Genomic DNA, 15,688 nt, shown 5'->3' on the forward strand with positions numbered 1-15,688 from the left:
TTACAGCTGAATTCCACTGAAGAAGGAGCCAAAGAGTCCGATCATGCCCAGGAATTCCACTCGACTCAGATTTCGGACGATGTACTCCTCACAAACATTCGAGATGCCATATAGCGTTGCTCCTCCCAGTACTAAGAGATCCCCTATCAGTTTATTTTCACCTAGAAATAAACAGGGGAAAAATTAGAATGTCTCAAAACAACCATCTTTTGTCTAGAACCATTGCAAGTTCTTCCCTGTAGGTTTCAATCTTCAGTTACTAAGTAGCCCATATCTGGGTCTATAAGCTGACTGCAAACATTCTGCCATTTTAACAGCTTTCATTCAAGAATCCAGCAAAATCTAGCAGAGGTGAGGGGAGAGCATTAACCTTGCTGTGGACAAGAGGATCTGAAAAAACTGTAAAAAAATATAGAAACCAAGTGGCATTCTTCAGTGACTAATACTTTTTATTTTATTACTTTTTTTTTGTAGATAGAATGTGACCCAACTATACAGAGCAGTTTGCATCTCATCTTGAAATCTAACCAGTCTAAAACATGTCCAGTATTTAGATGTGAAACCAACCGAAAAATTCCTTGTACCTGTGAAATAAGCGAAGAAAGCATTATAACCCCAATATTGACCTCATTCTCACATTAAGCTATTTGAAAAGAAGGAGAGGAGGCAGGATGGGGTGTAGACATGGTGATAATAATGACAGATTTTTAAAAGAGGTTCGTTCAATTGACATAGCAGTACCTAATGCATGCAACAAATATCAAACTGTATTTGCAGTACCTCTGTGTATATATAGTTACTAAAATATTATATTATCAAAGGCTGTTTGAAGTCTTTTTAAGTCTTGGAGGCTTTTACTACTGGGGGGTGGGGAGGGCTGCAGGAAGATTTGACCAAGATCAAGTTTCAGCTTGAAAACTGAGGCCCTGGCCTTGCAAACTGATGTGTGTGATTCCGTCTGCACATATGGCTTGTTAAGTGAATCCTACAAGAGCTACAGTCTCACAAAGCTGCCAGACATTGCTACAGAACCATATTCCAAATGCTAGGATATAATGGAATTTGCTTTGAAATGGTTCAGTAAAAGTGCTGAAGAACTAAAATTTTTTCTTTTAAAGAAACCTTGTTTTCTTTTAAAATACCTCTTGATTTATTTTTTGAGTTCCTACCTTTTTAAGTTTTATTATTCATTTTTAAAATACACTCTGCAGTACATAAAAATGGAAGTCAAATATTCTGATTTGTTCAAAATGATCTTTTCAACATTTTTCGTTATGGAATTCTTTTAAGCCCTCAGTTTTCATTCCAAACTACAGTTCTGAAATTTCCAGTGAGAAGAAATTTACAAAAATATGAATGGCCATAAGAGGATTGACCAAAGATTCATTTTTCCAGTGTCCTGTCTCTGATACTGGCTATTAAGCACCAGAAAAGTAGAAGTTGTTTAGGAACAAATAGGAATAGGCAAATGTTTAAAATATTCCCAGTAATACTCTCTTAGTCTCCAACATTTTTCAGCTCAGAGATGTGGCTTCTGTGTCTTTACCAAACATGACTAGATTTCTCTTTCACGAACTCATCTAGTCTCTCACTGAATTTCTCTTTTGCATATACTGTGACTGACAGCATGTTTATATTTGACCATTTATCTTTTTAAGATTTGGTACTTATTTTCCTTTTAGCCTCCTTTTGCAATCAGCTACAGAAGATGCTCTTAATTTAAAATAAGCATCAGCACTTTACAAAACCTCTTCATACCCCTGATGCGTTTGACGTTCCACAGTGGCTCCAATCATCCCTCACTGAGCTCACTCATTTGGTATTTATTACAGCTACTCACTGGCACTTCGGGGAAGCACTGCTGAAAAAGCTTTTGACCTTAGAGCTTGGCTGCGTTGAACTGCTGAGACGAAAATATCATCCTTTTGCATCTGTGAAACAAAGACGGCTCAGAGGCTGTTTTTACAGAGGTGGGATGGCTCCAAGCACCACACCGCGATGGCTCTCCCCAAAGTGCATTCATGCTCAAAGGCTGTGAGCATCACCCTTCAGGGGTTTCCCAGAAGAGGAGGCTAAGATCTGGTCAGAGCATGGGCCAGTCCTGCCCAGGACCCTCCTCTGGCACTGGGCAGCACAGTGTGCCTGAGGAAAGCATAAAGAAATAGGGAAGCACAGACGGGTTTTTATCAGCTGATTAGCAGGAGATCAGGGATTTTCTGAGATGGAAGTTGCATTAGATCATTAAACTTAATATGTCCCAATGGATTTCTCCGTTAATTTGTGTAAAGTGCATACAATTTTGGCCTCTACAACACCCTCTGGCAGTAACTTACCCAGTGTACGTATGCACTATTAAAACATACTTTGTGTTTCTAGCTCTTAAGGCTGATACCTCAAAAATATATTGGGCATCCTGCAATTTTCTCATTGTGAGAAATATTTAAGAACTACTCCGTATTGAGCCTCCCCGTATCATTGAAGACTTCATGTACCTTTAACATAACCTGTCTCTTTCTTGCCTTTTCTGGGAGATGAAAATTCCCAGTCTGCCTACAGTCTCTTCATCCTGAAGCCATTTTGTCCTTGAACAGCTTTCTCAACTTTCTCCATTGCTTCTATAGGCTTATTTTCTGGTCATTTCTTTTTGACATGCAGTGACCAGAGTAACACATGGTATGCAAGAGGCTAGTACATCAAAACTTTATATACTGAGATAAAAATGTTTTATACTACATTTTTTGTTTCTTTCCCAATAATTTCTAGCATCCTGGTTGTCAAACGCCTTTACTTCTTCAAGAGACTGACTTTGGAACATTCCCCCAAGACTGACATATCCTCATAGACATATTTTCATGGATGTAAAGTCCATATGCATCTACTGGTTTCATTGCTAAGGAAATATGTATCAACTGACTAGAGCCATTCTAAAGACTTTTAGGTTAAGACAGTTGTCTTTGACCAATTTAATGGCATAAGTTATTGTTCTGAAGGAACACAAGGCACAGCTTGGAAAAACATTCTTTGCATTAATCATTGTTAGCATATTTAATGTTTTCTGGAAGCAGAAGTAATACAGTCCACTGAGGAGCTAATGTTTTGGGGACTAGCTATACCACTATAGTGTAACATAAATAATTTAAATATTAATTATGTTCTGACGTGATTGCTTTTCACACTTAGCCACATTTTTACCTTAACCCCCAGCATTAAGAGGTGTTTCTCTTTGCTTTTGGTTGTAATTACTGATGATCTAAAAATCAGTCTTAATGTGTCCCCCTCTTAGATTATACATACTCTTATATACTTCTTAACAGGACTGGTTTTCAGACATTGTGGCAAGCTAAAGCCGGGAAATGCTTCAAAAGATCTGGATGAAATACTTAGACCCCTGTGACTTAGACTCCAGTGTATTACAGAAGCACAAGTACTAAGGTACCCCATGGGTATTAGTTCAGAAAAATGTTAAGACATACTTGGCATGTAAGGTGGTAGAGCACAAACTACTTGATAGTATTGCTTTCCCCATTGAGAAATGTGCAAAACATCAGTCAGGATACAATAAAAAGAAGTAAACTACCATAGATTTATTGAAAGTTGAGACTATGCCTGCAAATGATACCTAACTCTTGCAGATAGTTTGGAAAATAGTTCTTAATCTCTCAGTGATGCATTTTAAATTCATTTTCTCTTACTGTAATGATATGCAGGCTAAATTGCTATATACAATGTTGTAACAGCTGGTGCCTACCAGAGTCTTACGGCACTTCTAATATAATAAATAGTATGGCCCCACAGGGCAAATAGGTCCCAACAGATCTTGTCCCCTAAAATATAGAATAAACCAAGGAGTTTACTGAGGACTAATACAGCTTCATGCTTCTGGTGAATTCCTTTCTTTTTTTTTCCCAGTCCTGGGAAATATCCCATAAATAGCATGGAACTCCTTAACAAAGTGTTTCAAGAAATATTTTTTTTTTGCTGTCAGTACTTAGTTGTATTTGTGGATTTTTAATGTATCGTTTTACCCCTTCAGAGAAATCAAACCAGCTCATCTATTTTACTCTGTTAAAGAGGATGTGGTAATTTAGAAATAAATCACTGCATCTTAATAACATCAGTTTGCCACTGCAAAAAGCCACAGTCTCTGTTGTGCGTGGCTCTGATCTTAATTTCTTCTCTATGTGTAGCAATAAGAAAGGCCAGTTTTTCATGTGTAGGTCTGAATTAAAAGGCAGTAATGCACGTTAACAGAATTTTTCTGACAAATTTACGTACAGCTATACCTGTGTTTTAGTAATGAATATGGCAAATAATATGTAATTATTGCACTTGAATGGCAAAGTGTCAGTGTTCTACAATCTGTTCCTTGTCTGCTGAGGTCCATTGCCCCACACACTCCTGCTGAACCACAACTCACCTGCCCCAGCACATTACTTCTCAGGAGTACTGAAACACAGGATGCTTTCTCAACCCAAGGTTGAAATCCCAATCCCTCTGAAATCAGTCATTCCTAACGCAGCTTTGGCTGGCTGATTTCATAGTACAGAGTATATTCTTTCCTTTTTAGCTGGGACAGGGCTATTTCTGGAGGACACCAATGAACTAAAAGTCTCCTTTTACAATAAAGGACAGGGATAAAAGGGGGCAGGGAGATATGCTGAGTACTGTTACAAACCCGCTTGTTTTATTTAGTAGCATCCTGACAAATGCAGCTCTTACAGCACTTGCATTTGTATTCAGAAAGCTGAGTCAAGAATTTTAAAACCCAGTGTATTATGCTCAGCTCACAATTCAGTGCTTTTAATTAAGAATGAAAACTGTGCCTAATTGACAATCTCCGAAAAGAATTTTCAGCCTTCCCACATCATTTGGGTTGGCACTAGAGAAATCAATGTGACAGAGGAAGTTGATCAATGAAATCTAACTCTGTCTAGTCTGCATTAATAGCTACACACACATTATTCAAATGATGCTACACATAAAAAAGAACATTTTACACACAAGAAGGTTCTTTTCAAAAATGATGCAGGCAAATCCCAAACCTTTACTCTGAGAGTGTATCCAAGCCCAATTAGTACAGTTAGTATGTAGGTCTGGTGTCTTTTAGCATCTACCCAGTGACCGTGTTTCTGTACAAAAAAGGAGCAAAGTTCAGGAGAAGTAAGAGTACACAGTGGACATGAGAGGAGCTTATGACTTTGCTGTCAAACAGCTAAGCCAAAACAGATTGAAACTACAAGTATTTAGCTTGTCTCCCCCAGCCTGCACAAAGGGTGACCTGTGTTGCAGACATAGGGCCCATAAAGTCCATTTGCAGCAGTGCTGACTTCTAAGCGTTGACCCATTTTTGTTCCCTGTCCCTTCTGACAAAGAAGCAACATTGAATGGTGCAGTGCTTTGGATCCATGAAAGCACAGGCTTTCATGACTATTTCCCCCCTTTTTTTTTTTTTTTTGTCCCAATCTGACACGTTCTGATCAATGGTTCCTCTGAACAGAACTTGGTCATACAATCCATCCATCCCTACTCACCTGCTCCTTGCTGTCTTCCAACAAGGACATCTGCTCCTGCCATGCAGCCCATGCCCAGAATGCAGACCACGATCCCAATGAAATGTACTGCCTTGTATCGTACCAGTAGGAAGAACCAGGAGAGCAGTATCACCACCGGGATGACAAAACAGTCTAGGAGCTGTCAAGAAAGAGGAAAAATCAATAAATCAACCTGCTAACACTCTGCCCTAAAATACTAGGATTAGACTCCAGCAGAGGTGAGCAGGGTTATTTAGTTAGTAATAGCACTTTCTACCAGACAGGAAGTGTGTTCAAGTGTTTATGTTGTCCATCAGACAGAGGATAAGACTATTCTGTTCGTGACTGTTCCACAAATTCAGGAGAGCTGTTGCTCTACAGTAATACTCAACAGCACTGCCTTGCTCTTGGATTCAGATGCATATTTCAAATCCTGGGAAGGAAACCTGGCCCAAAAGAGAGCCCCACCACTCCATCTGGTCCTCACCTCTGGTGATTAACAGACAAAGACTGAGGGCAGTTTTCCTGCAGTCTAGACATATGCTTTAATTCAGTCACTTCAGGTCCAATTAACAGGAACGTTCATAATACACAAGTTGACCAGATTTATTAAATTTGGCCATATAAATCTGCATGCAGAATACTTATGAAAAATCTGCCCCCTGTGGGGACTGTTAACTCCTTGAAAATATAGTCCCATATGCCTCTGAAGGAAAGAAAAAAACAAAACAAAAAAACACCTTCCCTGCAGTGCAAGAAACTCAATTTTCTTGCCAATAGACCCTGGGTAAGAGGTTTCTCAAAGAAGTGTTATGAAACACAATCTTTAATTGTTTTTTTTCAGAGACACACAGCAAGAAACCCAGAAAACCCATGACAAAAAACCAGAAATGCACCAAATGATTGTGAGAGGACCTTGAGATTTTCAAATTAAAATACATTTTATAAACTACCAGTATGTCACCAGGAAACAAAAATCCTAGGTAAGAAACACGCAAAGAAACGTGACTTTAATCCCACTTCTTAAAAGGATACAGATAATTAAGAGTTGTGATTCTGTGGCCTAACAATGAGATTTGACAAACCATGCAGGGTACACTACTGTTCAATGCCAACTGATATAGGAGAAAACAGAGCTATATGACTGTATCTTCGTCCTAATGAAAATGTCTGGAACAACCACAGGAGGAGACTGGGTCCATAGTTCTGGAAAACTACTCCAGATGTTGCTACCTTGATTTTAGATGATGCAATTTGGTTTTTCTTCCCCTTTGGGCTTATCTGCTACTTGCTCTCTCAATGTGATTTACTATTAAGCACACTAAGTATTATAAAATAATGATTACATCCCTTTTAACTTATATGTCAGTCTGAAGAGAAAAAGATTTTTGGATGATTTCAAGAATTTCAGTGCTTAGGAAATAATTCTTCAGATTCTATTGGAGAGAGTCCAGTGGAGGGTTACAAAGATGATCAAGGGAATGGAGCACCTCTCTTATGAGGAAAGGTTGAGAGACCTGGGTCTGTTCAGCCTGGAGAAGAGAAGACTGAAAGGGGATCTCATCAATTCTTATAAATATCTAAATGATGGATGTCAAGAGGATGGGGCGAAACCATTTTCAGTGGAGCTCAGAGACAGGACAAGAGGCAATGGACACAAGCTGGAACACGGGAAGTTCTGCCTCAATGTGAGGAAAAACTTCTTTACTTTGAGGGTGCCTGCATGCTGAAAGAGGCTGCCCATAGAAGGTGCAGAGTCTTCTTCTCCGTAGATATTCAAAACTCGCCTGGATGCGTTCCTGTTCAACCTGCTCTAGGTGACCCTGCTTTGGCAGGGGGGTTGATGGTGTCTGAAGATCCCTTCCAATCCTTACTGTTCTGTGATTCTGTACAACAGTAAGCATCTGCAAGCATCATTCCAGTTCTTTTTTATGCAAAGGTAAGTGAACCTCAGCTATCACTGGTCCAACCGTATTTTGCAAAATCGAGAGCCCAGTCACTCACACAAACAGTATTTAAGAATATAAGGATGTGACCTTTCAGCTGGTAACTGCTGCCTCTCCAAAGACGCAGAGTAACTCAGTGGATATTTTTAACCCCCAATATCTGGAATGCAGTCGTTGCCACCTTTACACACAGGACATTACACTGTAGGTTCACTGTGGGACAGGAGCTCTGACGAGGACTACTTACACTGGGCTAAGCACACAAAAAGAACATTTTCTTGTGAATATGAGATATATTAGGCTGATAGTGTGATTTCAATAGCCAGTTTTAAAATTTTTTTGTACCTGCCGCATGTGTGCTTCAACATGCAAATTCCCACTAACAGGGAAGATTTAAAAAATTCTTCTCATTTCATAAATATTTAAACATACCCACGCTTTCAAGTATGTGAAGTTGTGTCTTTTAAGCACTAACATGAAGGGATCCATGAACAGAACTTGTCACAAACAAACAACACTGACAGCAGCTGGAAAATGCCCCTTTGGGGTTGGTAGTCCAAGGTCTAATCCACAAATTGCTATCTGGAATACTGCAGCATCAATAGATTAAAAACATGCAACGTAGGTAACGTTCATTGACATTTTATGGCTCTTGAATTGTGTTTAGTTTATGGCTATAATTAAACAATGGGGGACATAGAAATAAATCAGGTTGCTACAATATTAGCAATAAGACAACCTAGTGTATATTGCTTAACTATTTTTCAGGTATTGCTTTACATTTCATTTCTCTAGGACTAAATTCACTCTGCCTTTCTTTTTTCCTCAGATAAACCTGTCTAGTAGAAGAAAAAATGCACATATATTCTACAGACAAAAGATGTGAGATTGTGGATTACCTGATCTGCAGTAGGACTTGTTTTTTTTTTTCCTTTTTTTTCCCCCCATCTTTTTTTTGTTATTAGTTATTTCAGCTATTAAGAAAAAACATTATACCTAATTGCAATTTTTCTGACTATAAAGCATTTACAGTAATACAGATAAATTACGCTTAGCTTGAATTTCATTTATAGTACATAAAGGTTAGCTGTTTACCAGTATTTCCTTAAGAATCACCTTTAATATTTTCCTTCCTTTTAATTGCTTATTCAAAATGTACTGCCTATACCCTGTCATGTTAAATTAATGAGTGACCTGATTTTAATCAAGGTTCCTGTTTCAACCACAGAAGTTATCAGACCTCACTAAACTAAAGGAAAACATATTTCCTATTTTGCCATGGAAAGATAATAGAAGTGATATGAGTGCGTGTTGCAGACCATGTTCTTTGATGTTGCCGTGTTTGTCTGTGGTTTTCTTCAGTCATGGCTCCAAATTGGGCTGCTTTAGAAGGCAGGATACAAAAATATATAATCTATTGATATACCATCTTACAGCAACTCCTTTCTATTATAAAAATGCTGTATTGTTATAGAGATTGAAAAGTATTATTTGATTCTAAAGGATATCACACTGCGTCTAAGTCGGTTGATGACACACAATGTTGAAATGTATTTTTTCTGATTATTTGTTTATTAAATTACGTTGACTTTATTATACTTGTGAATCCTAGACAAATACTCTCTTGCTAACAGTAAATATCCAGTCTCTGATCTCACAAATTCAGCACGTATTTGCACATATATAGCAGGAATGTACTGTTAGTCATTGGAAAGGAGAGCTGGCAAGCTTTAGAGGAAAGGTCTGTAATACAGAGGGTGGATGGCTGATCTGCAGTGACATCAAAAAGAAAAAAGCTGGTCAGCAAACTCCCTATGGGAACAGTGGAGCTGAATTTTCTTTTTTAAACATTCATTGGATTTTTTTCCCCCCAGTTATAAGCCCTTTTTTTCACATTAGGGGTTTCTCATTAGTGCTGCCCTCAAGCAAATCATGCAGAGAATCAGCTGCACCCTCTACTCAGCCTACTCTCCAGAGCAGAGGGATGAGTAAAATCAGTGTTTTATCCCTCCAACGTCTGTATTGTCAAGCACATCTGAATTTCAGCATGCGACCTGGTAAGTTTAATGGAATAGCAAGTGCCAAATCCTGTATGAGACACACCTTCTGACATTTGCTTTGTTTTTTCAAAGGAGGAAAGGGTTTTCTGCCCATTTGAGTTCCCTTTCTATTCCAGTTTTCACACTCCCTTCACAATACCACACACACTTGAGTCAAATGTATGTCACACATGCACAAAAGCAGCTGAGATGTGAACCCTTAGAGAGATGGCTGCTGGCTGCCAGGGGGACTGCATGGCAATTACGATACCCTGAGACTGAAACCTTCTGCAGGGAAGGCGTGGATGCTGGCAGCGTTTCTGACAGGGTTATTTCAAGCAATTCAAATAAAAAAGGAACATTGTTTTTATCTTTCATGTTTCTATCTGCTATCACAATTTAATCACTTTCTTGCACGGTTTTTACATAATCATGGAAATAATTTAAAAACTATTAATTTTTTCAACTGGCAAAAATGTAGGGTACTCCGGGTATGGAGATTGGTGAAAGAATCAGTTAGTGATGTCATTTGTTTAAAAAAACAGTAAAAACATTTAATTACCATGATACAGAATAAACAATAGCCAGAAGACTGCTCCCAGTCTGAAGCCTCTTTAAATCACTATTTTGCCCAGAAGATCTCTAAATTTTTTTCTTGGGGCCACAAGAGCAATGTTTCTATAACTGTTCCCATCAGTTCCTTTAATCTATTCTCAGGATTTTCTCTTTTTTCCTATGGACACACAAACTCCCTCAAAACTTTCACTAGTGGAAGACCTTCACCTACATCTGACTTGCACCAACACCCGAGATGAGGATTATCACAGCTCCAATTTACTGAATTCCTTCTGTGCACACAGAAACTTCTAGAAACTATGTTAAATGAAAGATGGTAGTTGCATCCAACCCACAGTTCTGCTCTCAGCTCTCTATACATGGACACACTCTACTGTAATCACACCTTGATTTTTAAAAAAACCAACGACTTAGGACACACCTCTTCATCCTCTCCTCTCCTTACATGCAGCCCAGCTGTGCCGATTCATGGCATTTGAGCAGATTCTGCAGAGTTACCAACAAACCACCCACTCAAATGGCCTTTCTTTTAATTGCCTTCCTCCTCTGATTTTACACACCACTGCCATAAAAGGTCATGCTAAGACAGCAGACAGCTCTGCCAGCAGTCAGGTGTTTCTGCAGAAAACATCTATTTTCTGTTTTGCTTCTTTCTAAGTAAGGTGACTGGATATGGGCTTTGAGGACCATTTCTCAAGGTTACTTATTAGAATCTTCTCCATGTCCCCAGCTCCTGTAAGCTATGCAGAGGATTGGATCCTGGGCTAGGAAAAATCATGGATGTCTCCTGCAGAAAAACCTCTGCTTTTGCATTTCACCTGCAAGAATATGCAAAATGGGCACAGAATGCCAAAATCTCTGCTGTTGTAATGGGCACAGCTCCACTGACTTTAATGAGATTTTGCATATTTATGTTAGTAAAAAGTTTGGCTCAGGGTGAATTGTGCCATTGGAGGCATAAGCTCTGGATACTGAGAGCTCAGTTGACTCCAAGACCACGTACAGAGACTGAGGATACTGCAGGGGCTGGTTTGCAAACCATCGGTATGTAACACAGCTAAAAGACAGAACAGCCACCTGAAGCACAATAGTAAATCAGATACAAGATACACCCCATAGACAATCTCAGTCTAAATGTATGGTATGCAACACTCCTGCACAATGCTGTTCTGCAAACCTTATTAACATTGCAATATTCCCTCAATGCCCTGAAGCAAAACAAGAAAATGCAGTCAATCTTACACACACAGGATTGGGGGAGGAAGGGAAACAGTGGAATTTATCTCTGCTTTTGAGATATTTCATGTTATAGAGCACTGGACAAGGTGGATCAACAACATCAATATTGCACATCCCCTGCTCCTCACCTCCCAGATTTGCTTCAAAATTATCTCAAACCTTCTACCCCAACGTACATTGAGTCCACAGGGACCAAGAACAAAGCAAAGTCTATTGCCATCCGGCACTCCTATAATAAGCACTTAGTGCTGATTCCTTTCCTTTTCTGGTGGCAGTTGTTGAGGTATGAAAACTGCCAGAGGTAATTGGAAGTATGATGTACTGCTGAGCCTCACAGTGATCCTAGAGTAGCTGAGAACATCAGCATTGTAGTTTTATTGTCTGTCTCCTGGCATCTACAAATCCCAGCTTTTATTACCTCTGTTTTCATCATGCCAATCAAAGGCTTGATTGCCCAAGGAATAAATTACCAGATAAATCACTATTTGGAAACATAGCGCTCCTTTTGACAGAGCCTTATTTCTTGTGACATCGTATGCATATTCTATGGTACCACTATACAAGGTATTGAAGAAATAGTTCAGATTTCTGTGTGACGTCATAACACAGAAAAACATTACCTCTAGACAGTACAACACAACAGCGCAGTGTGCAGGTGAACAGAACAGTGCATTTGCAGAAAGGCCAGCTAATTAATGTGAGGACAATGTGGGAGAAGGGAGAAGACAGTCTGCCTTCTAACGTAACTTGGTATGATGAGAAAGTGCTTACCTGGCAGCAAAAGTAACAAATGTTAGTATCATAACAGGCTTAGTGGAAGACATTATGGACTTGGTAGGAGGTACATGTGCAGTACACTGTAAATGCAGTACAGGGAAGTCAAAATGTAGTTTCAAATGAGTCAAATATCTAGTCTAAATTACTGCAAGACCTTCAGAATCTTTTTATTTCCTCTGGGGGAACTAATTTTCTCTGCTGTGTGAAAGGTGTCTCCAATAGTACTTAAAACACCCTTCTTGACTAGTTAATAAAACCTTCCGCAGGCCTTCATCAGGGTTGTTTCAAAAGGTTAGGATAAAAATAGAAAGCATTTCCACAGGCAGTCCTGAAAATTAACAGTTTGATTTTTTAAAAAGAGTCCATGGGATGGGGTGTTAGTGTACACGGGAGTGTTTAGTGCACGTTCTGCACCTGCTACAGCTGACGTGCAAAAAGGCTGAAAAATCTAGTGCAAGTAAGACTAATGCATCAAAGAGAAACTAAAGATAATTTTGAAAGTTTTTGGCCATCTGAGAATTAGGACACAGAGAGACACTTCATGTGAGAACATTAAGTGTGACTGATCTCTGGTGCTTCTTGAAATACATGTTCTTGGATATCAAATTGATCCATAGACAAACAACTGTGCCTTTCACCTGATGTTTACTCAATTTTTAAATTTACCCTCTACAGAAACTGCCTTCACTGACTAGCTGGGGCATGTTCATGGCTGTTGGAAGCTTGAGTTTCAGTCTCCCCAGGTGAGACGGAGTTAACTCAAGCCCCTTCTGTGGGCTACTATTTTAACAGTTATGGCTTTATGTAAAAGGTGGTTCTACCCTCGCAATTTGGAAAGCACTGCAGGTTTTCTGTAAGCACTTGAGGCATGCTAAGATCATATCTAACAAATTAAGTTCCTCAGGGTACTTTGGTGCAGGAATACTTAGCTTTTGAATTTTATAATGGAGGCAAGTATTTAGGCATTTGGGTCCATCAATACAGAAGCACCCTGGGCATGCAAAGAACCGGAACTTAAAGCTGCCAAAGAATGAGCAACAGGAGAATATCAAACACTCATTTCCATGTCCCGAGATTGTCCTCTGACCAGCAGGTTCAGGGTATGTATAGACCAGGGGATGTTAGATGTCTACAGCATTTTGGATATGTTGACAATTAGGTGTGGATTGTTCTATTATATCTAGTTGCCCCTGGACTACTCTGTAGACACCTAAAGGGTATGTTGGATTTTATCCTTAGCAATTGACCTACACCTTGAAGTCTGAAACATAAACCGTGCATTGGTTTTTATGTCACCTAGTTTTTAAGGGAGGTCTTTTAGGTTATTTTCTTAACAGGGAAAATTACATGTTTCTAGGCTTCACAGCAGTTTGTTTTCATCTCATGATGGAGCTGAGTACTACATTCTCAGACAGTAATTACAGAGTACAAAGGGATTTGAAATAATCAGAAGCACAACCAAATGTAAAGGTCAGGTACAATATTCATCTCTGAGTATTCCTGTGTGTCCTTGCTCACTGTGGATTTGAAGGTATCTGGTTCATTAGAAAGTTCTATTTTCCCAAATGAAAACGAAGGGAATTTTAAAGGGAAGTATATAAAAGACTAAGTATATAAAAGACTAAGACTTGAGTGTGAAACAGTGAGCAAAAGTACGCCACAATTTTCAGTCTTTTCCTGAAACCATGACAAGATAATGCCAATTAAAAAAAAAAAAATGGATTTTAAACTAGAAATTTTGACAGCTTAAGAGTTTAAAGCTACTCAGCAAACAAAGTTGTTGAGTGCTTGGAGTTATTTGTTGAAAGCAGAACTGCAAGTCAATTGCAATAAAGGTATCTTTTTACAGTTCAACTTTGGCTTTTTGCTGGGAGGAGCTTAATGTTTTGCCTAAAAGCACCAAAAGCCCAGTACGCTCCCATGTTAGTTTTGCACAACAGAGCGGATATCATGTGGAAAGTAAGTATATGCTGTAAAACTGATTTCCTACTGAAATGGTCCATGTACCACCACTATAAAAATACTGCAAGATTTCTCATTTACTGAAGTGACAATTTCAAAAACTCTTATTTTCTCCCCATCAAAAAAACCTCCGTGTACAGCCTGTTGAGAATCAAATCCCCTGGCACTGACTTGAGGGGCTTGATTCTCAGTGAATGTACACATTGACGTTGCTCCCACAGCCTTCAGTCAAAGCCGTGCTGATTTGTGGTAGCAATGGTTTCTCAGGTCTCAGTTCTGAAAGGATTTGAACACTTCTTGCTACATTCCAGTAAGTATTTATGGCCTCACAGGTACTGCTCTGTACTGATCAGGCCTTCCCAAACATGCTCTCAAGAGAGTGTCCTATTTGCTTCTTCAGAAATCGGATTCTAGGAAAAGCTTGCTTTTTTCATCTTTTACTTTCCATTTCTTCAGTACTCATTTCATACTGCTATGCACTTTGACCAGTGCTGTTTCAGGCTGAATAATCCCCTGAGCTTCTTCTGTTTTGCCTTTAAATGAAATATGGTGGTGTTTGGCTACATTTCATAAAATTTGTCATTTGATTCAACATCTTAATGCATCACCTCATACTTTTCCCATTCTCACCATATCTTTGGTCTTGTCTACGCTTAGAAGCTCATCCAAATTAAGGCATGACATGAATTTAAAATGCAACAGGTGTTCCCAGTCACTCCACAAGCAATCCAGGACAACTATGGGAAAAGGAGACACTGCATTCCCCACTCCTGGAAAAAAGCTTGGCAGCATTTCAGCTTCTACCTCTTTCTTCTTCCAAGCTATCTGGGAAAGAGACTTGAACTCTGTTGTAATCCGTATGTGGAAGAGGTCTAAAAGGGACACAACATGGTCTGTGTCCTATGACAGTTCTCCTGTTCTACCCTTCCTCTCTCTCTCTCTCTGTCTAAAAGGAGACAGTGGCTCATTTCAGCCACCAAATTCCCTGCAGAGACACAGGCAACACCCTTGAATTCGCCTGCCTGCTTCCTCCTGGCACTGCAGTTTTTGATCTCTGACACTAAAAGCCATGCTCATTGCAGAAGAGCAGGAGGGCTTGCATCTTCTGGAATCAGTGTTTCATGGACCTGGCCAGACAAACCTCTGATACTTGTTTGTTGGTGGCAGTAGGAGATGGGATTTAATGACCTGGATCATCTTGCTCAGTCTGCTCTTCCTACTTGCTCTCAGTGAATACAAAAAAAGCAATTCAGCTTTTACTTTTCTCTTTGAGGCTTTTAGTAGCTATAAAACCAGACAGTATGAGGTTTACACGGATTTATGTTTGACTCTATACTGAGTAATCTGATTTGGAAAACTGTTAAAAGCAATATTACGTTGTCTGGGCACATTTCAAAGAATCCTCAAACCAAGATACTGATGGCAGAGGTGCTTGTGAATATTTAGTATAAATGTTACATTCAGATTCCTTGAATTCATAGTTTCCTTCTATTTATTCTTCTAAACATGCTCAGTATTTTCCAATATCACTTGTTTAACTATGGAGGAGATATATTCCTAATTAGCTCTGGTTCTGCAGAACATTAACTGGTGCTCCTCTATTTTACTGGCTGTAATG

At 39.2% G+C, this 15,688-nt stretch overlaps 1 protein-coding gene across 1 annotated transcript in view; it reads right to left on the bottom strand.

Moving 5' to 3' along the window:
• SLC35F1 (solute carrier family 35 member F1) overlaps window positions 1-15,688 on the bottom strand; it is a 237,807-nt gene that overhangs the window by 34,711 nt on the left and 187,408 nt on the right. Inside the window, exons 5-6 of the mRNA XM_014964424.1 lie at window positions 5,532-5,691; window positions 5-161 (exon numbers count right to left, since the gene is read on the bottom strand). Coding sequence (XP_014819910.1) covers window positions 5-161; window positions 5,532-5,691 — 317 coding nt within the window. The remainder of the gene's footprint in view (window positions 1-4; window positions 162-5,531; window positions 5,692-15,688) is intronic.

The sequence above is a fragment of the Calidris pugnax genome, unplaced genomic scaffold, assembly GCF_001431845.1.
Source record: "Calidris pugnax isolate Ruff unplaced genomic scaffold, ASM143184v1 scaffold219, whole genome shotgun sequence".
NCBI classification, from domain to species: Eukaryota; Metazoa; Chordata; class Aves; order Charadriiformes; family Scolopacidae; genus Calidris; species Calidris pugnax.